Below are 27627 nucleotides of genomic sequence, written 5' to 3'. Positions count from 1 at the left end.
TGGGTGGAAAACCTCAGTTAAGGAAGAAGGAGGAGATGTCGATTTCCAGCATCCGCAGTTCTTCGCTTTTATCTCTGTCTTTTACAAATCTGTGCTGGCTCTTCTTAATTAACTCAATCCTCTCCAAGTGCCTGTTAATATTTTCATTGATTATTGTTTCTAAAACCATGCCCACCACTGATGTTAAACTGACCAGCCTGCCATTACTAGGGAGGTCCCTACACACTTTCTTGAACAAGGGTGTCACTTTTTCTACTCTCCAGTCCTCTGGGACCTCCGCAGTATCTAGAGAAGTTTGAAAGATTATAACAAGCCCTTCCGTTATCTCCACCCCCACTTCCTTTAGCAACCTGGGATACCAGCCATCCACACCAGGGGCAGGATTTTCAACTTGCCGGGCGGGCGCGGTGGGCGGGTGCAGGAATGGCTGTGAAATGGTCTGCCATCCGCGATTGGAATCGGACCGTGATTTCACGCTGGCTGGTAAATTAATGGCCAGCCAACGTGAAACGCACGCTGAGAGCCTCAGTGCTGCCGGGATGGGGGCAGGAGGAGGGTGAGCCCTGAAGTTTTTGCAAGCTTCAGCATTCGCCCTCGTTCCGCCCCCACCCTGGCAGCTCGCCCGAGGTCATCGCACGCTATTTCACGCTCGGCCATGTCGGGCGCAGCCCGCATGCCGAGCTGAAAATCCTAGCCCAGGTGACTGATCTACCCTCATTATAGCTAGCCTTTTCATTACATTCAGCCTATCAATATTCACTCTCCATTTCTACAGGTATTGTGTCAACATCCTCTTTGTAAACACTGATACATAGTACTCAGTATGTATTCTAGCCTTGCCCTGTGCCTGAAGTATATACCACTCTCTTTGTCCCTAATAGGCTCCACCTCAGCTCTTGCTACCCACTCACTACTTACATGATGGTAGAAGGCTTTTAGGTAACCTCTTATGTGATCTGACATTTGTTACACTAACTGTAGAGACTGATAATTTTTAAGAGATATGAATTTCCCAGTGACTGTAATGCAAAAATTGCACAAGATTTCACGTTTTAAGACTTTTACTGTAACAAACTAAAATCAACAAAACCTAAACATTACCTAGTAGACAACTAATATACCAAACTACAGAAAAGGTACTTTCCCCATTAACCAATTAAAACCACATTTATACATTATTCCAAACTCCCAGCAGATATGTAGCCTTTTAGATAAAGCCCCAAACTCCTCCCAGCTTTCCAACAGGATTCCTTCTTCCCTCCACACCAGGGCATGTCTTCCTCTACACTTCTAACTCTGAGACTGAGAGTCTGTGTCCAGCAAAACCAGCTGCCCCTCTTTTGTGTCAAGGTGTAAGCATTGGCACTTGCATTTCTATAGCTCTTGGCCTGGCCTTTTTCCCATGGCAACCAAATCACATGGGCCTGTCTCTGGGCAGAGCTCAGTACAATTTCACACCATCCCTTATTCCAGGTAATTTTTATTCATTCATGGGATGTTGGCATCACTGGCTAGGCCATTATTTATTGCCCATCCCTAATTGCCCTTGAGAAGGTGAGGGTGAGCTGCCTTCTTGAACTGCTGCAGTCCATGTGGTGTAGGTACACCCACAGTGCTGTTAGGGAGGGACTTCTAGGATTTTGATCCAGTGACAGTGAAGCAATGGCAATAGATTTCCAAGTCAGGATGATGAGTGGCTTGGAGGGGACTTTCCAGGTGGCTGCTGCCCTTGTCCTTCTAGAGGGTAGCTGTCATGGGTTTGGAAGGTGCTGTCTTTAAATGTAAATTAAAAGAGACTGATTAAAATATAACCGTGTTATGACGTCTCAGATTCATAACATATTCTATTCTTATATTCTTTCTTTGCCAGTCTTATTTTCACCTTCACCACCACTCTTAACTTGTTGTATTTGACCTGGTTCTCACTTGAAGAATCACCTGACATGCAGCATACACTGAAGATCATTACATCAAAGAAGAAGAGTCATACGGACTTGAAACGTTAACTCTGTTCCTCTTTTCACAGATGCTAGCAGAGCTGCTGAATTTTTCCAACATTTCCTGTTTTTATTTCAGATTTCCAGCATCCATAGTATTTTGCTTTTATCTTAGGCATCATACACTGTCTTCTTTTGTTTCGTCATATCCTATATCTTCCTCTTCATCCAAGGAACTCTGGATTTGGTTCCCTTTCCTTTCTTTCTTGTTGGAATGTGCCTAGCCCCTACCTGAAATATCTCCTCCTTAAAGATCACCCATTGTTCCATTACAGTTTTTCCTGTCAATCTTTGGTTCCATTTACCCTGGCTCGATCCCCTTTCATCCCATTGCAGTTAACCCCATTCCAATTTAGAAGTTCTACTTCAGACTGTCCCTTGCTCTTCTCCATTGCTGCTCCATTGCTTTTGATGTGATGACCACTTCTTCCCAAGTGTACCCCACTGTCACCTGGTCCACTTGGCCCATCTCATTTCTCAGCACCTCATTCATCAATGTCTCATTCCAAGTTGGATCGAGTACGTACCGTTCAAGGATATTCTCCAGAACACATTTCAGAAATTCCTTCCCTTCTTTACCCTTTATTCTAATATTATCTCAATCAATATTTGGGTAATTGAAGTCTCCCAATTTCACCCCTCTAGAAGCCTTGTACGTCTCTGTGATTTCTCTGCAGATGTTCCTCTATTTCTCTCTGTCACTATATGGAGGCCTATAGGATACTCCCAATAGCAAAATCACAAACTTTTTGCTTCTCAGCTCTGATGAAATTGATTGTATTTGCCCCCTCGTGGACATCTCTTTCCAACACTACAATGTCTTCACTAGTCAGTACTGTCACCCCACCTCCCTTTATTCCTTCCCTATCTTTTCTGAACACCGTTGGCCCAGATTTTCAGCATGTCAGGCCAACCTGGGAGCCCTTTAAAGATGGCACGTGGCACCCCATTCTGTGCTTCCTGCCCCCATTCTCATTTCCAGCAAGATTTTGCTGGCGCAGGATAAGGGTGCGGACAGCCAGCCCACAAGCAGCACTCCTGTCCTTGCCGGGTCCGTTAAGAGAGTGGGCAGTTTAAACCCCCGAGCAACTTTTGTGTAGTTGTGGAGTAGCTGTGGTTCATGCAGCACCTCAGACGAGTTGTGAACCATGGGGGACTTCCAGTTCCCCCCAGCCCAAAAAAAACAGCCACTTGCTCCTGGAATTCTTTGATTGGCAAGCCATTTGCTTTGAAATAGAGATAAAAAATCTGTTCTTTCAGTTTCAGTAAGCTCCATTGGAGCTGTGACAGTTTATTTTGACAGCTAGGCCCATTGCTGCATAGATGTTTGTTTGTTTTTACAACTAAATGACCACTTGAGGGGATTTAAGTTTTTTTCATTGGATCTGAAGTTTTATTTCAATATGAACTATGTTTGAGTGACAGCTTTATTAGATTTTTGGAAACGTAAGTCTTTTTTATGTCCATTTCAAAGCCTTCCCATTGCTATTACATGGGCTGTTGAGGTCTTTTCATAGTGGGTACTGGTTGAGTGACTATAGAGGATACATGGGGCATAGCAGTATGAGGGGGCATGAAGGGAGCATGGGGGCTTGGAGGGGGTGTAGGGTATGAGGTGGCATGGGGCTATGAGGGGGCATGGGGGGTATGAGGAGGCATTGGGATTGAGGCGGCATGGAGGAAACCTGGTGGTCTCATGGGGTGGTTGGGGGATGAGGGTTTGAGGGCCTGACATTCACAACTATAACTGGACCAATGTCCCAGTAAACAGAGCCGGGTGTTCTAGACTGCTGGCCTCGCAATCTGCCTTCCTCCGCTGCTACCTCGGGCTTGTCTCCAGAGGCCGCAGGCCCAACTCCATCCCTTGCCTGCCTCCTGGGAACCAAAATATGGCAGGCGGGGGCCTCCTTAACAGACAGGGAATTGTGAGGTTGGAAACTTTCCCAACTCATGCTTCCTATTCCCAAAAATCTGGTCCTTTGAACCTATGGATATTAAGCATCCAGTCCACGCCAATTTTAAACCACATTTCCACTATTGTTACGATATATTCCCACGTGGTATTTGTGTTTGTAACTCGCCAGCCTTATTCACAAATGCATACTAAACTTGCTTATGTATTCCCCGTATTCCTTCTTACTCTGCTGCCATCTAATATGGTGCTACTTTCTTCTCAAGTACTATCCAGCACACTTTATGCATGATATTTCTCTTTCCTACTTTTGTATGCTGGTGCACAACCCCCTGTGTTGATATCTGCAGTGGATCCTGGGACTGTGTGAATATTTCCAGGAAGTGTGTTAGGATTTGGAACCGATCCAAAGGTGAGCACTAACAGTTACAGTGGATCCCTGCGAATGTGCTAATATCAGTAGGAGTTGCCTGGGATTGGGGTCCCTCCAAACAGAATATTTTCACATTGCTATTCTAAAACCTAAAAATGCAGATTCATATAATACTTATTTTGGGTGAATTCCTCAATGGTTATTTCTTTGCTTTCTCTGTTATTTAATTACGTTAGCTGTATAAAACATTATAAACTTATCATTGTTATTCCAGTGAAGCATAAAAGGTCCTTAAACTAATTCATGTTGATGATGATGATGGTGATGATAATGATGATTACTCTGCAGCTAACAGCTGCTTTTAAACTTCACAATAGTATTAAAATCCAATGGTTTAGCAAGTTGAATCCCAATGATACCATAATGTACTTTATTAATTCGAAATGTGTTGCCATCGCAAAATAGGCAATGCAGAGAGGCACTTTGTAGCTGAAAAAGCATTACCTAGTTTATTAGCAGCCACAATAGGCAAGCTGGGTCGGAGTGACAATAACAACAACTTGCATTCACGTAGTGCCTTTGACGTATTAATATTTCCCAAGGCACGTCACAGGCTCTTATCAGACTAAGCTAGACATGGAGCCACAAATGTGACCAAAAGCTTGGTGAAAGAGGTGGGTTTCAAGGAGCGCCTTAAAGAGAGGTGGAGTTTTCGGAATGTGTCCAGAGGTCCAGCCCAGGCAGCTGAAGGCATGGCCATGAATGGTGGAGCAATAATGATCGGGAATACGTAAGAGGCCGGAATTGAAGGACAGCAGCTTTCTCAGAGAGTTGTTGAGCTGTAGGAAGTTGTAGAGGTAGAGATGGGAGAGGTCATAGAGAAATGTGAACATCGAGGTGAGAATTTAAAAATTGAGTCACTGCCAGACTGGTATTCAAAGCATTTTAGCAGGCACGGGGATGATGTGTTTGCATGGTAAGTTTGCAAAATAGATATGGATGAGGAAGACCTATTAGTCCATCCAAAGTTCATCCATCCGCAATGAATCTGCAGTCCTCCCATCACAGCATCCTTCTATTTCTTAAAAATTCCAGGGCTTTTGAATGTATGCTAACCAGAAAACCCTTTGTAGCATGTTGATCTCTTGTGTGAGGAAGAGCTTTATTTGTCTTTCACTAATTTAAACTTGTGCCACTTGTCCCCACCATCACCGTTTAAATCAAAGTAATATTCTGGATTATCTGGAGTAGCCCTAAGTAGATCAGTGTAAATAACTGGGGAAGTACTGAGCAATCAGCCCAAGTTTACCCACTGACAGATCCCAGCGGAACAATCAGTGTGAACTCTCACAGAGCCATTTCCAGTCCATTATCCTTGGCCCCCAACACAAACACATTTCCCTAGCCATTGACTCCATCCCTCTCCCTGACCAGTGTCTGAGGCTGAACCAGGCTGTTCCAACTTTGGGTGTCATATTTGACCTTGAGGTGAGATGAGTTTCCAACAACATATTCATGCCATTACTAAGACTGCTTATTTCCACTTCCACAACGTTACTCAACTCCGCCCTTGCCTCAGCTCATCTGCTATTAAAATCCCCATTCATGCGTGTGTTACTTCCAGACTTGACTATTACAATGCATGCCTGACCAGCCTCCCACATTCTACCCTCCTTAAACATGAGCTTATCCAAAGCTTTGCTGCCCATGTTCTAACTTGCACCCAATCCTGTTTGCCCATCACTGCTGTGCTCACTGACCTACGCTGGTTCCGTTTAAGCAACGTCTCGATTTTATTTTAAAATTCTCATAATTATTTTCATATTCCTCCATCTCCTCACTTGACCCTATCTCTGTAACCTCTCTAGCCCCACTCCCCCTGCCGAGGTATCTGTGCTCCTCTAATTCTGCCTTGGTGAACATCCCCGATATTAATTTGTCCACCATTGGTGGCCATGCCTTCAATTGCCTCGGCTCTAAGCTCTGGAAATCCCTCCCTAAACCTCTTTGCCTTTCTATCTCATTTTCTTTGATTAAGAGGCTCATTAAACCTCTTTTACCAAGCTTTTGTTCATATGCCCAAATATCTTATGTGGCACAGTACCATATTTTGTTTTCTATGCTCCTGTGAAGTGCCTTAGACATTTCGTCATGTTAAATATAAGCTATTGTTATGTATGAAAGGCAGCAGCGAATTTACGCACAGCAAGCTCCCACAATTAGCAAACAAACGATGAAATAACCTGTTTTTGTACCTACACCACATGGACTGCAAGGTTTTTGGTGGTGTTGTTTGGGGGATAAATGTTGTCCAGGGCACTAGGTGAGTTTCATGCTCTCTATTGACTTGTCAGGTCTTTTACATCGACCTGAACTGACAAATGGAAACTCAATTTAACTTTTCATCTGACAATGCAGCACTCCCTCAGTACTGCACTACAGTGTCAGCCTATATGGTGAAGTCATAGAGTAGGGCTTCATTGCATGAGCTTCAGACTCAGAGACAGGAGTGCTACCAACTGAGCCAACGACACACTGATGACCAGAATGTATTTTGAGAAATCAACATAGATTCAGCAGGAAGCCACACTTAAAAGAAATTGGGGATCGCAAAATGGGCGCTGTTGCACTGTCTCCAAACTGTACTCTTTCAAGGATGGCTCCCTGTGGAATTGGTGAATTTGCCCTGTAGGATTAAGCGGGGGGAGAAATTGAATTAAAACAACAGGCCTTTTTGTATCTGGACACCAAATGTTCAACTGTCCAGTCCAAAACCAGATGGCTGGCATCTCTCTGACAGTGATATTGACAGCTGTGCTATGTAGAGATATTGTAAAATTTTCTGCAAAAGTTGGCTCCCAGCAGGCAGTAAGTAAACATTTTTAAAATTCATTCATTGGATGTGGGCTTTGCTGGCTGGGCCGGCACTTATTGCCTATCCCAAGTTGCCCTTGAAAAGGTGGTAGTAAGCTGCCTTTTTGAACCACTGCAGTCCATGTGGTGTAGGTACACCCACAGTGCTGTTAGGAATGGAGTTCCAGGATTTTGGCTCAGCAACAGTGAAGGTGCAGCAATATATTTCCAAGCCAGGATGGTGAGTGACTTGGAGGGGAACTTCAAGCTGGTGGTGTTCCCATCTAACTGCTGCCCTTCTCCTTCTAGATGGTAGTGGTCGTGGGTTTGGAAGGTGCTGTTTCAAGAGCCTTGGTGAATTCCTGCAGTGCACCCCGTAGATGGTACACACTGCTGCTACTTTGCATCGGGGGTGGAGGGAGTGAATGTTAGTGGATGTGGTGCCAATCAAGCAGGCTGCATTGTCCTGGATGGTGTCAAGCTTCTTGAGTGTTGTGGAAGCTGCACTCATCCAGGCAAGTGGGGAGTATTCCATCACACTCCTGACTTGTGCCTTGTGGATGGTGGACACGTTTTGGGGAGTCAGGAGATGAGTTATGCGCTGCAGGATTCCTACTTTACATATTTCATTTATAGGTTGAAATGCCAAATAAGGTTACATTGAGTGGCAGTGGAGCATGAATACCAAAGACAACAGCAGTAACTTGTATTTATATAGTGTCTTTAATATAATAAAATGTCTCAAGGTGCTTCACAAGAGCATCATAAAAAATTGATACTGAGCCACATAAAGAGATATTAGGGCAGAAGAACAAAAACTTGATCAAAGAGGAGGTGTTAAGAAGTGTCTTACAGGAAGCAGCCTGACCCGCTGAGTATTTCCAGCATTTTCTGTTTTTATTTCAGGTTTCCAGCATCAGCAGTATTCTGCTTTTGTGAAGACATGGATTCTGGTTGAGACAGCCAAGCTTTATTGGATTGGCATATTGAAACCAGAGTGTGTAGAGAGAGAGGAACACCATTACAATAATTAATGCCTATCTGAGGGCCTCATCCTGCCGCTTTTCGTATTAACCCAGCAGTGGGCACGGAGCTCGCCATGTGGGGAGCATGACAAGCAAACCCTGTGCCTAATTGAGGGACCCAGCATCAAGGAGGGTGGGGCCCGCTGAGAGCCACTCTCCTGCCCTTCCTGCTGACCCCCTCCCCACGACCTCTACCCCGCGATCCCCTTCCTGCCATCACTCACACTCCTCCTCGGCCTGAGGCCCCGAGTGAGTGCAGTACTGGCAGACACCACTGCTTCACCTGTGGCGCCGCTGAGTACAGAAGGACTGCCAGCCTCTGATTGACCAGCAGCTTTTGGCAGGTGACTCTACCTTGATCCCGGTGGTAGACCCGCCATTGGCCTGTTAAGTGCCTGAGTGGGACAAGATGCGGCAGGCCTTCTCGAAAAGAGGCGATAAGAGGCGAGACCAGGCTGGCTCTCCAATTAGCAGCCGAGAACCCCTCTTGCCTCCACAAAATTCCATCCAATGTTTCAGGTCAATGAGCTTTCAAAGAGCTTTTGATGAAAGGTCACCGAACTGAAACATTAACTTTGTTTCTCTCTCCACAGATGCTGCCTGACATGCTGAGTATTTCCAGCATTTTCTGTTTTTATACCATATCTTCACAGCCTTCATGAATTGTCAAGTAACTTCTTGTCTCCCATCACAGAGTTTTGCACACCAGGGGTGCACAATGGGAACTGTGGCATGTCCACCACCTCCAGCCTTCCCTATCCCCATAGTTTTCCAGGCATTGTAGATAGCCGGAAATGAGAATTTTCCGAGTAAATTTTCAGCCCATTTAGTTTCTTCTCCTCAGTCTGGGATGGTGTTCAACTCTGCAGGACACTGTCCTTGCTACTTAATTCAAGTTAGCAAAGTCTGCCAACTGAGAGTTCAAGTAATACTTGAGGCTGAAATTTTGAACTTGAAAGTTCTGAATGGAACAGTACTGACACGGGTTGCCCCATTTTTTTTCTTTCTGAGCATTTGAAATTGGTGCACAGCTTCCGGCTGATGTTGACTGCAAGGCCTAAAATTGTGAACTTTGAAGTTATTTCAGGGCACTTCAAATGAGGTGCAAACTATGTGCTCGGATCTCAACCCTGTTCCTGGAATCGAAATCTGTTTGGAATCAATTGCCTGCAGATGGCACAAGAGTTGAGGGCATCAGCACTGTGTTTGCCATGCCTGCTGCTCCCTACAGGTTTTGAACTGGTTCACAACAGAGGCCAGTCCCTGCTGCAGCAGAGGGGAGGAGAAAGCATCCACCTGAGGCAGCAATTGTGCAGTTCCTCACACCCTGTCTCATGGCAGCAGTGATTAAAGCCTGGGAGCAGGCTATCTATCCCTCAGACAGCGAGTAGCATTTTCGGACAAAAAGACAGAGAAAGGGGCAATGAAAATGTATTTTCTGCCAGGTATTGCTTTTCACTTTAAGTGGTTTTTAGTTCGAAGGCCCAAGCAGTTTCCACATTGGGTACATTAATGTAGCATGGGAACAGGAGCATTCATTCAAATAAATAAAGCATTCAAGTCTGTGCCACCATTCAATGAGATCCTTCTAATCAGAAGGTCAGGTCTTACCAACGCACTTTTGTACCAATGGTACTAAATTAAAGCAATAAGCCAGCAAAAGTTCTCCCTCAACCATCAAAGGGCAGCAACAGAACTGAAAAGTCCCATCAGCAACAATCTGTGTGTGTGTGTGTGTGTGTGTGTGCGGGGGGGAACCTAAAAATAAAACATTTGGTTTGGAGGTTGTATCAGGGGTCAGGAAGTAAGCTGCACTTATTGATAGCTGTGATTTGAAGCCAGTTCACCAGTGAAAAATATCAGACATACATTATGAGTTATATTAACATTAATTGTTATATCTCCTAGGTCCCTTGGAGTAGCATGAACTCCTATAGCGCTGTTAATGGGGGAGTTGGGATGGAAATGAGGCACTGACTGGCATTTTCTGGGTGGGTTCGGGTTTAGGTCAGTAGCTTGACATAAACCTGAAACGCATTTCCGAGATCCTTTGCTTGGATAGCCAACCTTCCAGGAATAGTCCTCAGGAATTGATGATTCATCTCCTGGACACTGCTGCAGGGAAATAACCAGGGAAAAAAATCTTAGGGCCATTGGAAATAATGGTGTGTTTATTTTAATTTCCTTTGAACATTTCTTTTAATTTCCTTTGAACATTTCTGTTTAGTGGTTATAAAAACATTGGAAATGGAAAAGGCTGTTTGACTGACGTTAAGAATCATCCAGCCAGATAATCAGGACTCTTTCTGCTTTCCAATTTAATATATTAAGCAACCAATGGCGGGGCAATTAGAGGTGTGAGGTCATGGCTTAGCAACATGTTGGCAATCCTATCCATGGGTTGTGTGAAACAGTGAACTTCAGACATTTTCAAGTGCCGAATTCATTTATACAATTTTTTTTGTGCCTGGCATTAAGCAATAAAGTAGCGACTAACCAGGTGGACTATAGCATTGTTATGAAGCAATGTTAAAATGTCAACCATACAATTGGCCAGGGCTTTTCCAATGGTTTGTAAATCTAACAAACATTGGTAATGGAAGCTTGCGTTCAGTGCTCTGAACAAAACTCCCACATACAATTTTCAATGAGAACCTTTGGATACAATTTGTGTTGACATTTAAAATTTTAACACTGATTTAAAATTTGACTCAAGCTTCAAAGTGTGCTGTTTTATTGCAAGCGAGTGTGTTTTTCACATTTTTCTTACTACAATTAAGATTGGGTTTGATTTGACCAGTTAAATGCCAGCAGTCGATCAAGTCCATCAAAAAAAACAGCACATTAGCTTTCACGTTAATGTAGCTTGTATTGTGTGCATAACTGAACAGTTGCATCATGCTTCAAACCTTTTACCCTTCCTGGCTCCTTTTTAGTCAATCGGTGCTTTTAAAATGAAGAAGAATGTTTTTAATTCGATAGAGTAGAGGCAACTTGGCCTTCAGCAAAAGCCCAGCATGGGCATCAGCGTGGTGGCTGCTCCGATTACACCAATTTACTATCACTGCCGATTCATTATTGGTTGTACTGAGCTTTCGCCAAAGACACAGTGCACCCCCATTACGTTGCATGAACACTTAGCACCCCGATTCCAAAAGGAGCACAGGAACAGGAGGCCTTGGGAACCCCTTCGAGCTTATTCCGCCATTCAGTTAGAACATGGCTGACCCTTGGTTCTGTAACCAATTAATACCCTCTCCAACCAAAAAAAATCCATCAATCTTAGTTCTGAAATTTCCAATTCACTCCCAGCCTTAACACCTTTTTGGCAGGAGAAGGTTCCAGAATTTCCATGTCCATTTATTTACCCTATTTTAACGCTAACCTGCTTCCGTAATGTTAAAATAGTGGAAAAAAATTAATTCCCAAGTTCAGCATTTCTACAACGGTACATTCTAACCTAGTATTTCTGTCACCTAAAAACAAACTAGCTTTGAATTCTGGAAACACGTTTGGCAACTGACTATTTTGGTACTATATTTATAACTACTGAAAAATGATAATAATTATAACATCCTAAATTTGAAGAATTCTGGCTCGAAACATTTGACGTGTACTTGTCAAATAAAGAACAAATAACAGAAAGGGGGGTATGTGGGGAAGGGTCTAAGTGATGGAAGAGATGCTTAAAGTAGTGCAACATTGCCACCATGTGGTGAACCTTCCCTGATGACTCCCAGGTAAAGTCCACAATTTAAATGAGCTTAGTGGGCAGGCTTGACGACTGAACTTCAACTATTGCTTAGCTTGTCAATTCCTTTTTACTTATTTTCTACAAGAGTATTCTCAAACATAGGAGATGGACAGTGGCAGAACAGAATCTTGCTTACTGGTGAAACACGGGTCTTTTAGTCAGGCACACAGGTCAGCACTCCAGTTTCTAACTGGCTTCACTTCACGGCAATGGAAATGTTTTTTTTTTATTTGCAGTGCCAACTAGCACAAATCTCATCAAGCCTCTGATTCATCTGTAAACAGGTTTCACTCTGAATTTACTGACTCCTCAGCCATAGCTCAGCACAACCATGCCTGTGCTGCAGAATTTGTTTCCTTTAAGGTCAATAACACTTTTCAGTATCAATTGCAAACCTAGCATTAATCGTGCTTATTGTAATGCTTTATCTGCATTTCCATCGGTGCATCCCTTTTTAGTGTTAGAACTCACAGAATCACAGGATGCTTATGTTGTAAGGTGTTGGGCGTAGTTCAGTGGGCCTTATTAAGGTATTCGTAGCCTTAGTTAGTTCAATAGTAAGTATTTATTAACTGTTAGAATCTATATATATATAGTAAAGGTCCAAGCTAAGAGCTATCTCCATGCTTGCTTCTAGGCATGACTCTGTCCAACACTACACTGACCCCTAGGTGCAGGTCATGTGTTTTCTTACATCACTGCGTGGGTGGTACTGTACCCAGTTTCATGTTAACCCTTTATGTGCCAGACCTTTATACTGTTGGTTATAGTCATTCAGTATGTTGTGTCTGTGCTGGCTCTCTACAAGAGCAATACAGTCAATCCCATTACCTCGCCCATAACCCTGCAATTCTTTTCTCTTCAGATAATTATCTAATTCTCTTTTGAAAGCCACATTTGAATCTTCCTCCACCCTATTCTCGGCCAGATCCTAACCACTTGCTGTACGAAAAAGCTTTTCCTCATGTTGTCCCTGGTTCTTTTGTCAAATCAGTGTCCTCTGGTTCTCGACCCTCCCGCCAATGGAACATTTCCCCTTTATCTGCTCTGTCCAGGCACCTCATAATTTTGAACAACTCTATCAAAACACCTCCTCTCACCCTTCTGACAAAGGCAAAATACTACGGATGCTGGAAACCTGAAACAAAAACAAAAAGTGCTGGAAAAACTCAGCAGGTCTGACATCATCTGTGGAGGGAAAGACAGAGTTAACATTTCGAGTCCGCATGAAGAAGAGTCATAAGGACTCGAAACGTTAACTCTGGCCAGGATTTTCCCCTCGGCAATTTGGGGGTGGGGCTTGCTCGCCGAGGGGAAAATGACACGGGACGACATCGGGAGGAATCCTCGACGTCATCCTGGGCCATTTAAATGTTTAGGAAGGCAGGCGGACAGCGAAATCAGCTGTCCGCCCACCAACCTGCCAATTGAGGCCTTTGACAGGCTAGGTAAGATAATTAAAGACCCTGCCCATCCAAGCTTAAGGCTGGCGGGCAGGCCAGGAGCCCCAGCGGGCTCCAGATTATTGATGAAACCTCATCCACTGGCAGGATGAAGTTTCATGTCCGTTTTTTAAAAATGTAATAAATTTTAAGTGTTTATTATTAACATGTCCCATCTCGTGTGACATTGTCACATGAGGGGGACATGTTAATAATTTTGATATTTTTCTATTTTTAGACTTTACTTACCTTTCACGAATCTCCCTGAGACAGGACTTTGCCTCAGGGAGCAGTGCGCTCTTTCGCGCGCATGCGTGAAAGAGTGCACATTGAACAATGGGGATTCCCTCTCCCCCCCACCCCCGCACAGGAAGCACATTGCGAATAACGAATTCCACAGGCTCACCACTCTCTGGCTGAAGAAATTTCTCCTCATCTTAGTCCTAAATAGTCTACGCCATATCCTCAGACTGTGACCCCTGGTTCTGGACTCCATCGGGAACATCCTTCCTCCATCTACCCTGTCTAGTCCTGTTAGAATTTTATAGGTTTCTATGAAATCCCCCTCATTCTTCTAAACTCCAGCGAATATAATCCTAATCGACTTAATCTCTCCTCATATGTCAGTCCCGCCATCCCAGGAATTAGTTGGGTAAACCTTCGCTGCACTCCCTCTATAGCAAGTACATCCTTCCTCAGATAAGGAGACCAAAACTGCACATAATATTCCAGGTGTGATCTCACCAAGGCCCTGTACAATTGCAGCAAGACATCCCTGTTCCTGCACTCGAATCCTCTGGCTTTGAAGGCCAACATACCACTTGCCTTCTTTAATGCCTGCTGCACCTGCATGCTTACCTTCATCGACTGGTGTACAAAGACACCCAGGTCTCGTTGCACATTCCCATCTCTCAATTTATAGCCATTCAGATAATAATCTGCCTTCCTGTTTTTGCTACCAAAATGGATAACCTCACATTTATCCACATTATACTGCATCTGCCATGCATTTGCCCACTCACTCAGCTTGTCCAAATCACACTGAAGAATCTCTGCATCCTCCTCACAGCTCACCCTCCCACCCAGCTTTGTGTCATCGTCCAAGATACTCCTGGCAGATGTAAAGGTTTCTTTCTAATGACCTTTCAGGTCCTCTCAAAACCCTGAAACCCTCAATCAAATCACCCCTTAACCTTCTAACTTCCATGGAATACAAAACCCTTGGAGCCCTCGTAACATTCTGGTGAATCTGTACTGCATTTTTTTCTGAGGCTAATATATCCTTTCTCAGTGTGATGCCCAGAACTGTAGACAGGATTCCATGTGTGGTCTAATAAAGGCTTTGTACAGCTGTTACAAAACTTCCTCTCCTTTATATTCAGGCACTCCAGTTATATAGGCTAACATTCCATTAGATTTGTCGATTTTTTTTTGTGCTTAATCTACATTTTAGTAACATGTACATGGAACCATAAATCTCTGTGGACTGCCACAGTTCCTATATTTCTACCATTTAACAAATATTTTAATCCATTTTTTAGTCCAAAACAGATGACCTCACACTTATCTATCTGCGGCATTTAATCTGTTAATGTCTCTTTGTAATTTGTGCTCTAGTCTATACTACTTACTATGCTTCCCCAGGATTTAATGTTGGTGAGAGTGTGCTCTTGCCCACTGGTTGGAGAACCTGTGGGAGTACTCTGTCGCTTTTATTCGGCAGGCCTGATGCTTTTCTGAGGTAATCTGGCACTTACCTGGACAGCAATGGCCCTCCCACTGAATTAAGGTCCCAGTAGGGTGGAAATCCCACCTCTGAGAAGTGCTGGCCAATCAGAGGCTGGCAGCTCTCCATAACCAGTGCCACCACCAGGGGTGGTGGCCACTGCTGGTGCTCCAAAGGGGCCCAACTTGAAGACTGCCAATAGATCCTCAGACAGGAGTGAGTGTGGATGGGATGGTATAGCCTGTGAGGGTAGGGGGGCTGGAAGCAAGGGTAGGGGGATGGCTTCCTGTGAGGACACCCCCACCTTTCCCATTTCCAGCTCCCTCAATCATGTATTGAGTGCCCATGAACGAGGGACCCGCCCCCCCTCTCCGCCCCCAGCAAGCCACTGGCAAACCCAGCAGAATTTACTGGGCGGCCTCGCCAGAAGGCAAGTCCCCGCCCACTGCTGGCTGAATACCAGCAGCAACCGATTCAGACCCTTAAGTGGCCATAGCAATTGGTCTTTGGGCAATTGGCCACCTGCAAGCTTTCCCACCCTGGACTTGATCAGAGGGAGGCAGGAGGGCAGCAGGTTCTCCACCCTGTACCCTCCCACCCAATCACAGGCACCACCCCCCCCGTCTCACTTCTGGGGTGGGGGCATTAAATTCCGTACATTGTGTCGTCGGCAAACCTGGATGTATGGCTCTGAAGAGGAGTCATAAGGACTCGAAATGTTAACTCTGCCTCTCTCTCCACAGATGCTGTCAGACCTGCTGAGTTTTTCCAGCATTTTCTGTTTTTGCTTCAGATTTCCAGCATCTGTAGTATTTTGCTTTTATCTGGATGTATGGCTCCCTGGATCTATGGCTCTCTATTGTATTATCTAAGTCACTAATAAATAATGTGAACAGTTCAGGCCTCAGTACAGATCCCTGTGGGATGCCACGAGTCACTTCCTTCCAATTCTTATCATCTCTTATCATCAATGTGTAAATCACTACTACAGTAAATGTGGTTACACTGAATCACTTCAAGCCTTCATCAATGGCATAATTTTAAGAAGCACTGAGAGGACTCAACTATTCACCATATTTATTAATGACTTAAATCATACAATAGAGAGCCACGTATCCAGTATTGCGAATAACACAAGACTTGTGTGCTGCGAGGGTAATGTTATGTAACCCATTAAATAATCGGGACTGGCTTGATGTTGGAGCCCACTGGACTGGCAGAAATGAGATCTTGCAGCAAGATTGAATTATTACAATTGATTCTGCTTAGTGCATCCCCCGCATTGTTTTCTTGCTGCCAACTGTATGCCAATATTTTAGTCCTGGCAGCTATGGTCCCTCCATTATGGTCCAACCGCTGAATATAACAATAAGGCAGGATGGAGGCGATCACCAAACCCGGTTCATGAGAAAGGAATGCACATTTTAAAAACTAACATAAAGTTATCTAAAATCCCCAAAAGAATTGTGGCAGGAAAATAACCATAGCGCACCAATCCTCGAATGTGTGCACAGTGTATCTTGGGAGGTGAGCAGCGTAAAGTGAGCAGCAAGACACATTCGCAAACCTCTCCTATTTCAGTGATAAGAGAAAACAGCTTTCCACTCAATAGCAGGCACCTTGTTGTAGGAACTCTGGCGCCAGTTCCTTGAACCAGTGAGTGAAGTGAGTGCCATGCAGTCTCCGCCCATCGATAGTGTTAGAATCATATCTCCCAAGACTGAATTTTTCTTTTACAAAACGGAAGACATGGCATGATCTGGACATTTGGATGCTATTCTGGGATTTTTAAAAAAGGTCATAAATTCACCTTGGAACTATCAGCAAGCAGGCCTCTTCCAAGAAATCACCTGACCTTTATGGTACTTGAGGAAGATCTGGTCATTTGCTTTGAACCGCGATCATTTTAATTGATGGAGAAAAAAAAAACTGCAAAGGAACGTTGGTAACTTGCTGGAAATCACACGGGTGAGAGGAAACAGAACTTAAATTGTGAACCTGCTTGTTTTGAAGGCCGTCTTGTTGGGGAACAAGCTGAAGAAGGAGGGTTACATTAGCTGGCTCCCTCCCTCTACCCTGTCTAAAATTGTGTGTGGCTATCAGGCTGTAGCCAAAGAACCCTCGTCTGAGTGTAACCAGTCTGCATTTGGACCTGCAAAGCTGAGACCAGTTGGTGAGAACTTACAGGCTTTCCATCGGGGCCTGTGGCCCGTCTGCACATGAGAGAACTCCAGATCGACTGCATTGAGACCCTGTGGATTTTATCCTTTATCTTATAACGCCCATCCTCCAAAACCCATCTCTGCGGAGAGACTCTACCTGCTTGTTCTTTCTTTGTCTGTGTGTATGTGTCTGTGTGTGTGTGTCTGTGTGTATGTGTCTGTGTGTGTGCTGGCGGAATTCTTTAGGAAGAGATAGATAGTTACACTTTCAAATTACACTTGCGTGTCAACCAGTACTTGCAACTTGTTAAAAGAAGTTTTGTTTTAAAATAAATGGTCCATTCTGAGTTTCTTGAAGGAAGCCTGGCCAGAGTCTCATTTCTTCTGGCTACTAGAAAGAAAGGTTTTTCTGTCATTCATTCACGTGATGTGCGCTTCGCAGGCTGGCCAGCATTTATTGCCCATTCCTCGTTGCCCTTGAGATGGTGGTGAGCTGCCTTCTTGAACCGCTGCAATCCGTGTGGTGTAGGTACACCACCAGTGCTGTTAGGAAGGGAGCTTGAGGATTTTAACCCAGTGACAAGCGAAGAAACGGCAAAACATTTCCAAGTCAAAATGGTGAGTGGCTTGGAGGGGAACTTCCAGGTGTGGTGTTTCCATCTATCTGCTGCCCTTGTCCTTCTAGATGGTAGTGGTCGTGGGTTTGGAAGGTGCTTTCAAAGGAGCCTTTGTAAATTCCTGCAATGCACCTTGTAAATGGTCCACTTTGCTGCCACTGTGAATCGTTGGTGGAGGGAGCGAATGTTTGTGGATGTGGTGCCAATCAAGCAGGCTGCTTTGTCCTGGATGGTGTCAAGCTTCTTGAGTGTTGTGGGAGCTGCACTCATCCAGGCAAGTGGGGAGTATTCCATCACACTCCTGACTTTTGCCTTGTAGATTGTGGACAGGCTTTGGGGAGTCAGGAGGTGGGTTTCTCGTTGCACGATTCCGAGTCTCTGACCTGTTTTTGTAGCCACAGTATTTATATGGCTAGTCCAGTTCAGTTTCTGGTCAATGGTAACCCCCAGGAAGTTCATAGTGAGGGATTCAATGATGGTAATGCCATTGATCATCAAGGGCGATGGTTGGATTCTCTCTTGTTGGAGATAGTCATTGCCTGACACTTGTGTGGCACGAATGTAACTTGCCACTTGTCAGCCCAAGCCTTGGTATTTTCCATGTCTTGCAGCATTTGGACATGGAGGTGTCACGAATGGTGTTGAACATTGTGCAATTATCAGCAAACATCCCCACTTCTGACCTTATGATGGAAGGATGGTCATTGATGAAGTAGCTGAAAATGGTTGGACTGAAGACACTACCCTGAGGAACACCTGCAGGGATGTCCTGGAGCTGAGATGACTGACGTCCAACAACCAAACCACCTTCCTTTGTGCTAAGTATGACTTGAACCAGTGGAGGGCTTTCCCCCTGATTCCCATTGACTCCAGTTTTGCTAGGGCCCCTTGCTGTCACACTCTGTCTAATGCGGCTTAGATGTCAAGACCAGTCACTTTCACCTCACCTCGGGAGTTCAGCTCTTTTGTCCATGTTTGAACCAAGGCTGTAATGAGGTCAGGAGTTGAGTGGCCCTGGCGGAACCCAAACTGAGCATCAGTGAGCAGGTTATTGCTGAGCAAGTGCTTACACAATTGGCCATTTCGGTGAGAAAATTAAACACTTAAATTAATGGTATGACCTGCAGGGTAGTGGGACTTGATAATTCGCACACTCCTCCCATCCCGTCATAACAGTAGTTAGTGATGAGTGGACTAACCAGCAAGCTTTAAAGGGACTACTGCATGACACTCAAAACCAAGAAGGTGAAATTCTCTTCAGTGGTTTTTAGTGGGCCCAGGAGGAACAAACCTACTGACTTGCTGCTGTTCGAGCTCTCAGTCCCTGTGCTGTTGCATCTCTCCCACTCGCACCACACCAAACCCTACTCCACCCTCAACGTTAACAGACTATTGAAACATGGGAAGTAACCAAATTTCCCCTCCTATCAGAACTGGTGAGCCTGCCTGTGAGTCTGAGTTCCACAAGTGCAGCTCACCAGGATTATGTAAATGAGATCATGTTAAATTAACACACTGGCCCCCACACCCCCTCTCCCCAAAAGATATTGTTGAAACATGATCTGCACATTTAAAGAAAGAGAAAAACAGAAAGACTTGAATTTATACAGAGGACTGCACAGGCTTGGGCTGGATTATCCTGGGTCTGTAATTTAAATTGCGGTCGACCTAATTGGGGTGAGAAAGAATGGGTAAGTTACCCCTCCCCACTGCTCCATTTTAACCACATCACCCCATCCCATCCCAGTTTCTGCTGATGGAAGGAGTTAAAATTCCTCTCCCCATGTATGAAATAGATAGTGTTCAACTCTTCTCAATCAACACCCCTTTCATCTACAAAAGGCCTAACTAAAAAAACATTGAAACCAGATGAAATAATTTGGTAATTGGTCTAGCAATTTAGCAGCAACAAGCTCCAATTTCTAGCTCCCTCTCAGTTTTTGATGGCAAATGAGTCCTTTTTCCCATTTCAGATCCTGAGATCCACTTAAAAGGCCAGGAGAGTGTTTCAAGTTGCAGTGTTGAAATATTTATGCTGATTAATATTAGTGCTTCTGTATTTGGGAAAAAATATTCTGGCACGATTTTGCTTTCAACAAACAACATTATTGTTTCATTAGATGGGCCATCAAGCATGAAGGAACCGCGAAGCCTGGTCAATGGAAGCATTCGAAATTGGAGAATCCACTGTGGAACAAGCTAACGTACATGTGGCCTGTGCTGCCAGATGGTGATTTGAATGAGGTAATAGCACTTCACTGATGAGTAGACAATGTACAACACTTTTCTATAAATTTTTCATGTTACAGGGAAACCCAGAAATTGAAGTTGCCCAGGCAAAGAATTCATTAGTTCAGAACTCTCAGAAATGTAGGATAGCATGTACTTGTTTGGAGGGCTTCAATCATGGAGGTCATTTGCATAAACTTGAATATTAATAACTTTTTGTTTACAGCTATACCTTCCTATGTAAACAAAAAAATTATTTGCTCTGAAACATACCAAAGCCCTTCACATGCAGGCATTTGTAGCAGCCCATTGTGAATTCAGCAAGGCCGCAGTTACAGCGATGGGAAGAATGATGAGTTAATCTAATTTTCATCATGATTGTTGAGGTAAGAGTAGTGACATGGGACCTTTAAAAGAATTAGGCAGACAGGGTTTTGGTTTAATGTCGCATCAGGAAATGGTAATGAATCACAGTGTGGTGAAGATGCACTATCATTTGTAGTTGCAGGTACTTACTTTTGAATCAGAGAGTGGCTACAGCACAGAAGGAGGCCATTCGGCCCATTGTGTCCATGCCAGCTCTTTGCAAGAACTATGTCACCATTTCTTAACTGTTGCTGGGTCAAAATCATGGAATTCCTTTCCTAACAGCACTGTGGATGTACGTACACCACATGGGCAGTAGCGGTTCAAGAAGCCAGCTCACCACCACCTTCTCAAGGGCAATTAAGGCTTGCCCAGTGACGCCCACATCCTGTGAAAGGATAAATAAAAAAAGTTCAATGAGTCCCACCAACCCCCCTTTCCCTGCCCACACCTACCTTTCCCTGTAGCCCTACATTATTTTTTCTGTTCAAATAATTGTCCAACTCCCTTTTGAAAGCCCTGATTGAACCTGCCTCCATCAGTCTCTCAGGCATTCCAAATCCTAACCACTCGCTGCATAAAAATCTTTTTCCTCACGTTGCCTTTGGTTCTTATGTAAATCACCATAAATCGTGTCCTCTCGTTCTTGACTCTTCAGCCAATGGGATGTCTAGACCTGTCATGTTTTAAACATCCACCAAATTGTCCCTCAACCTTCTCTTCTCTAAGAAGAATAACCCCAGCTTCACCAATCTATCCATATAACTAAAGTCCCTTATAACTTAATTATTCTCGCAAACCTTTTCTGCACCCTCTCGAAAGTTGACACATCCTTCATAACGTACGATGTCCAAAATTGGACATAGTACTTCAGTTGAGGTCGAAACAGTGTTTTATAAAGGTGCATCATAATGTAGAACACAAGACCATAAGAAATAGGGGCAGCAGTATTCCATTCAGCCCCTCGAGCATGCTCTGCCATTCAGTTAGCTCATGGCTGATCTGATCGGGGAGGCGGTGGCATAGTGGTATTGTCACTAGAATAGTATTCCAGAGACCCAGGGCAATGCCATCCCAACAGATGGTGAAATTTGAATTCAATAAAAAAAAAATCTGGAATTGAAAGTTTAATGATGACCGTGAAGCCATTGTTGATTGTTGTTAAAAACCCATCTGGTTCACTAATATCTTTTAGCGAAGGAAATCTGCTGTCCTTACCTGGTCTGGCCTACATGTGACTCCAGACCCATTGCAATGTGGTTGACTCTGAAATGGCCTAGCAAGCCCCTCAGTTCTCAAGGGCAATAAATGCTGGCCCAGCTAGTGAAGTCCCAATCCCATAATCCCATGAACGAATAAAAAGAAAATCGTGGCCTTCACTCCATCTTCCTGCCTGCTGCCTCACAATCCTTGACTCCTTTGTAGATCAAAATTCTGTCTAATTCGGCCTTGAATATAGTCAAAGACACTGCTCTGTCGGATGGAGAATTTTAAAGATCAATGGGCCTCTGAGAAAAAAAATCATCCTCTCAGATTTAAATTGCAGTCTCTTTGTTCTGAAACTGTGCTCTTAGTTTTAGATTCCCCCATGAGCTGAAACACCCTCTCAGCATCGACACTGTTAAGCCCCCCCTAAATTTTGTATGTTTCAGTGAGATCACTTCTCAATCTTCTAAGCTCCAGTGAGCAGCTTAACCTTTCCTCATAAGACAACCCCTTCATCACAGGAATCAACCTAGGGAACTATATCTACACAAATAGATAGCCAAACATTTGGTTCTCCATTTGGACTCATTGTGAATGCTTGGCTGAGCTCCAAGACTCACAAATGCATTAGCTGAACAAGGGTCTCTTTGGGCAAACTGAAGTGGAGTATTTACTTTGTTTGATAAATTATACGGCTGTAATAATTTTTTATTTCTGTGATTTTTTTGGTCAATATCCCTATGTTTATTTGGACAAGATTAAGAGATGTTAAGTGGGAAAAGCTTCTGTTTCTGATGCTGTAATAATCTTGTCTGATTGGCATTTTTATGGAATTGTTGGAGTAGCAATTTTTTCAAAGCAGATTTCTGAATATGTGTTTTTTTCCTAAGCACTTCAATACTTGCCATTGTTATTACATGGCTCGCTGGTTCTGTACATGACACATACTGGGTGAATTGCAGTGGAGGAGTCTGGAGGTGGCATGGGCAGGGAGGTGGCATGGAGGGGACATAGGGAACATGGAAGGGCATGGGCGACATGGGTAGAACTTTTAAAACTTTTTTTTCAAAAAGTTCCCAAGTCCAGATTATGGTTCGTGACTTCTCTGAGGGACTGTGAACGATGAGTCCTGGAGAAGCTGGTCTGACTCCAAGAAAATTGCAGGGCTAAGAGATATCTACCCTCACAATGGAACCGGCCAGGTTGGGTGTGCAGGGTGCGGGCTCGCTACCTGTACTCTTATCCCATGCTGGCGAAATTTGCCAGTGCCAGGAATTGCAATTGGAGTCCCAGGGCTGAATTTTCCCCCCCCCCCGTTGAGGGGAAGATGATGGGCGGGCGCATACGGGCGCACTTCCGATCGGTGCCCCCGACCGGAGACGCTGCGCCATTTTACGTGGGTGGGCCAATTAAGGCCCGCCCAGCGTGACGTCCGCAGGGAAGCGCTATGCGCTCCCGGTACGGGCAGGGGGGGATTCCCAAAATCGAGAGTGCGCTCTTTCGCGCATGCACATGAAAGAGCGCACTCATCTCCCTGAGGCTAAATGCTGCCTAAGGGAGATCGCCTCTACTTTCAAAAATATTAAAAATAGAGAAAAGAAAATTCCCGTACATGTCCCCTTATGTGACAAAGTCACACGAGTTGGAACATGTCCATAATTTTTACAAAATCTTTATTAAAATTTTTTAAAGCCTACATGAAACCTCATCCCACCCGTGGATGAGGTTTCATGTCTTTTCTGCTTCTTGCCAGGTTTCCTGGCCTGCCCGCCAACCTTAAGGTTGGACGGGCAGGTCCTTTAATTACTTAATTGACTCTGTCAATGGCCTCAATTTTGCTGCGCTCCCGCCTTCCTGAAAATTTAAATTGGGCGCGGTGACGTCGGGAGTTCCCCCCGACGTCATCGCACGTCATTTTACGCATTGGCGAGCGGGCCCCACCCCTGCTTGCCGACTCGTAAAATTCAGCCCCCAGAATTGGGTCCTGCCTGCCATTATAAAATGGCTTTGGAATCAGCCCGATTCTGTGACAATCTGGCCCATAGTTTCAGACCCAGGTTTCTCACCCTCAAACTGAACGTGGAATTTTATTATGTTATCATGATTACTGTTCCCTTTAGGATCCTTTGCTATGAGATCATTAATTAATCCTGTATCATTACACCTTACCAAGTCTAAATTAGCCTGTACCTAATTGGTTCCAGAACATATTGTTCTAAGAAACTGTCCTGAATACACTCTATAAACTCATCCTCAAGGCTACATTTGCCAACTTGATCTATATGAAAATTAAAACTGCCCATGATTATTGCAGTACCTTTCTTACAAACCTCATTATTTCTTATTTCTCTGCCCTACAGTGTAGCTACCATTAGGGGTGGCTATAAACTAATACCTCCAATGACCCCTTTCCCTTGCTATTCCTTATTTCAGCCCAAACTGGTTCTACATCTTGATATGCAGAGTCAACCAATTGATTTACAACAAATTTAAGATTGCTATCAGTCACTTATGCTTGCTAGAAGCTACGTATTTTCATTTGCAGGGAACATGCCCAGGCATTGCGCATTTTTTGAATTAAGCATATATGTGGAGAACAATAGTTCCCCTGGTGCATTCTTCAGGGCAGTGCCCTTGACCAATCAGTCAATTTGCTGACCAATCAGCACCCTTTTCTCATGCAATATAAATTGTTACTCCCTTTGAAATTTGGCATTCTTGCATCTGTCCTGATGAGTGCAAGACAAAAAGCTCCAACAGCATGTCAGCTTTTTCAGAAATACTCAAGTTCTGTCCTGCCAAGCGACTGATTGCGAGATTATTACCTTTTTGGTGCTACTTTAAATTTAGCCCTTAGCTGTTCAAACTCCTTCAGCAGATCCCCTTTCTTAGTCTTACCTGTGCTGTAGGTGCCCACTGGACCATGATAACTGGATCCTTCCCTTCCCACTCCAAGGAAAGAAAAAAACTCAAAAACTCCCCAAACAATCACACACCCTGCTTATCTCATCGCTTCCTTCCTCGCACTAAATTTCTTCACTCGCCAAATTTTCAAGTTCAGTACCCTGTTGAAGCTGTCCTCTGTGCTGATTAATTAATGCCCCTCATGTATTTACAAGCAACTATAATTATCTGTATACATATATTTAGATGACTTTCTCAGTGAAATGCGATGGGGGAGATTGTTGGTAACTGGGAAGTGTTGTAGATGGGTAGGACAGAATGTCAGCTCAACATCACAACCATGATGCAGAGCCAGCCGACTGTAGACATTGCTGAAGGAGATTTACTTGTGCGTTCAAAAAACATATTGCAGTAGATTTCTAATCAAATTAATATTAGCCAGATTTTGCAATTGGAATAATGGCTTATCTGTCAGGGCTTACCATTATTCTGTGAAACTGACAGTAACTTTTAACATCTGCAGATGCACAGCTAAACACAGAATTTGCTGTTCGTGATTCTCTGCTCATCCCCAGGGTGTGCTGTTCAAATCCTTGCAATTGAAAGTTTTTGAAATCACTTGTGTTATTGAGAGATTAATACAGTAGTGCAAACAAAACTTGAAGAAGTTACATTGTGTTAAAAGAAGTGCACCTGGGTTTTTAATGATGTGATAGGTCATAATTTCTGAAGAATAACCTCTCTGGCCCTGAAAAACTAATTTTATATTTGTGGAATGTAACAAAACAAGTGTTTAAAATAATTAAAATAACTTTTTAAAAGTTTATGATATTTCAGCTTCTATCTTAACCCCCATGTGTATGACCCAATCTTTATTTCATTCACTGTAAAATAATTAGAAAATTAAGGATAATTAGTGTTTTTTACTTTCTTATTTGCTGTCTTTGAGAATTTTTCAATGTGATTGGCTGATTAGCTTTCTTGCTAGCATCTCTGTTGCTGAATGCTGGAAATCCTCTATAGATGGTTCCAGAATTAAATTAACTTTGGGAAACGGCAAAACCAACGTGAAAGAGATCACGAGATCTTTGTGGGTGGTTTGCACTGAGGTCAATGGCCAACACTGTCACTTCACTGCTGAATGCAAAATTCAGGCCTTTATGTACAAAAAATTAATATTATTTTTTAACCTGTTAAAACTAGGAATATGATTGGCCAATTGAGGGGTCCCTTATCCCCAATGCTCCACCGCTGTTGAAGCCAGCTCAGAAAAGTCACGTTGGATACACGCCTGTGAGAATAAAAGTTCTGAAGAATGGGGAGAGAGATAAGTCCAGGATATTAACAGTTACAGGCCCGGATATCACAAACATGCTCAAGAAAACGTAAGACCACAAAATACCTTTTTCACATCAGCCATGGTTACTGAATAACATTGTGAAGGCAGTTCCTACTAAGAGTTCAGCATAAGCAATGTGCATGTTCTTCTTCTGAAGATTTCACCTTTCCACTTTAATAGATGACTCACATTCTTAGAAACATCAGGTTGTCACAGTGCAAGAACAAAACTACACGCACTGAAAATGTAATTATTAGCATGTTTTGAAAATGGATTAAAATTATTTGAAATGGAACAAAAAAAAAGCTTCAGGATTCCTTAAAGGGTTGGAAACAGAGTCACACCATTTAACTCTTCTTTATTGTACGCCAAATAGATAATTTTGCACTAAACAAGGCCAGCAACCCGGCCACATGGGTGCCTGGTCTCTGTTAATCATTCAAGTTTTGGACTTTTAGCTTTGCATTGCCCTTGAACTCATTATCATTCAAGCCTGTGAGAAGAGATTATTGACTGGTCTTCAGACCAATACCATTCTGCATAAGCTAACTGATTGAATTGTGGGGATGCATTTATATTATAACTTTTGGCTATTCCAAAGAGCTCCCCATTTTGCACCAAGGTTAAAGTTTTCTGTAAGAGAAAGAAGAAAGAAAGCCTTAGGCTGATCTAGTGCTTTTTACGACCACCAGACATCTCAAAGTGCTTTACAGCCAATGAAGGGAGGCAGTGGCATTGTGGTATTGTCACTGGGCTAGTAATCCAGAGGCCCAGAATAATGCTCTGGGGATCCCATTACAGCAGACAGTGGAATTTGAATTTAATCAATAAAAGTATAGAATTAAAAGCCTGATGATGACCATGAAACCACTGTTGATTGTCATAAAAACCCATCTGGTTCACTAATGCCCCTTTAGGGAAGGAAATCTGCTGTCCGTTCCTGGTCTGGCCTACATGTGACTCCAGATCCACAGCAATGTGGTTGACTCTTAAGTGTGATGCCCAGAATTGGATATGATACTGTCATTGTGGCCTAAGCAATGTAACTGCCTTACTTTTTGTGCTGCATTTTATCTACATATAAAACCAAGGATCCCTTGTATTGGATGCCTGGAGGCTTGTTGGACCTCATTTTCAGGTTTTAAACCGACCTGCAATTAATTAATATATATTGACAACATAGACACTGCCACCCACACTGTCCAAGCATGTGAAATCCAACTGCTGGGAGAAATATTCCACGATTGCATATAGCCATAGACAAGCCAAACTCTCGCCCAGTCTGATACCAGTAGCTGCAGTTTAAATATAGCTTGACAGTTGGAGTTCCTCCTAGACTGTCCTACCTCAGGTCTGAAAAAAGAAACACTGCAGCATTTTCAGACTTGTCTCATTTAAGTCAATTAGTGTGTTCATATCTAATTGTGTGTTGTTTCTGATTTTTTTTTTTTAGCTACACATTTGCTGATTGTCAGTTTCCTGCACAGACATCTTATGCTCTGTGTTGTCTCACAGGGAATAAGGAAATGGTGAGACGGCACTTGTAATTTGCAGCTGGTACAATGAACACATTCATTGTAGATACTGTGCGCAATTCTGGCCAGCATTACTGAACTCTCTCCCACTGTGATGACTGACACAAAAAAGGTTCAAATCTCCATTTAGCAAGCTGGCTTTCCAAGCTGGCCCTCTTCCTTGATTATAAGCCTCTTTTATCCAGGA

At 43.6% G+C, this 27627-nt stretch overlaps 1 protein-coding gene across 1 annotated transcript in view; it reads left to right on the top strand.

The window, feature by feature from the left end:
• The window catches only part of LOC144684249 (doublecortin domain-containing protein 1-like), a 337405-nt gene extending 311207 nt beyond the window's left edge, over positions 1-26198 (top strand). The window contains exons 19-20 of the mRNA XM_078547886.1: positions 19982-20105; positions 25770-26198. Coding sequence (XP_078404012.1) covers positions 19982-20105; positions 25770-25955 — 310 coding nt within the window. The 3' untranslated portion in view covers positions 25956-26198. The remainder of the gene's footprint in view (positions 1-19981; positions 20106-25769) is intronic.
• Positions 26199-27627: the final 1429 nt, after the last annotated feature.

The sequence above is a fragment of the Cetorhinus maximus genome, chromosome 9 (assembly GCF_964194155.1).
Source record: "Cetorhinus maximus chromosome 9, sCetMax3.hap1.1, whole genome shotgun sequence".
NCBI lineage: Eukaryota > Metazoa > Chordata > Chondrichthyes > Lamniformes > Cetorhinidae > Cetorhinus > Cetorhinus maximus.
This window is presented reverse-complemented; position numbering and strand designations above follow the sequence as displayed.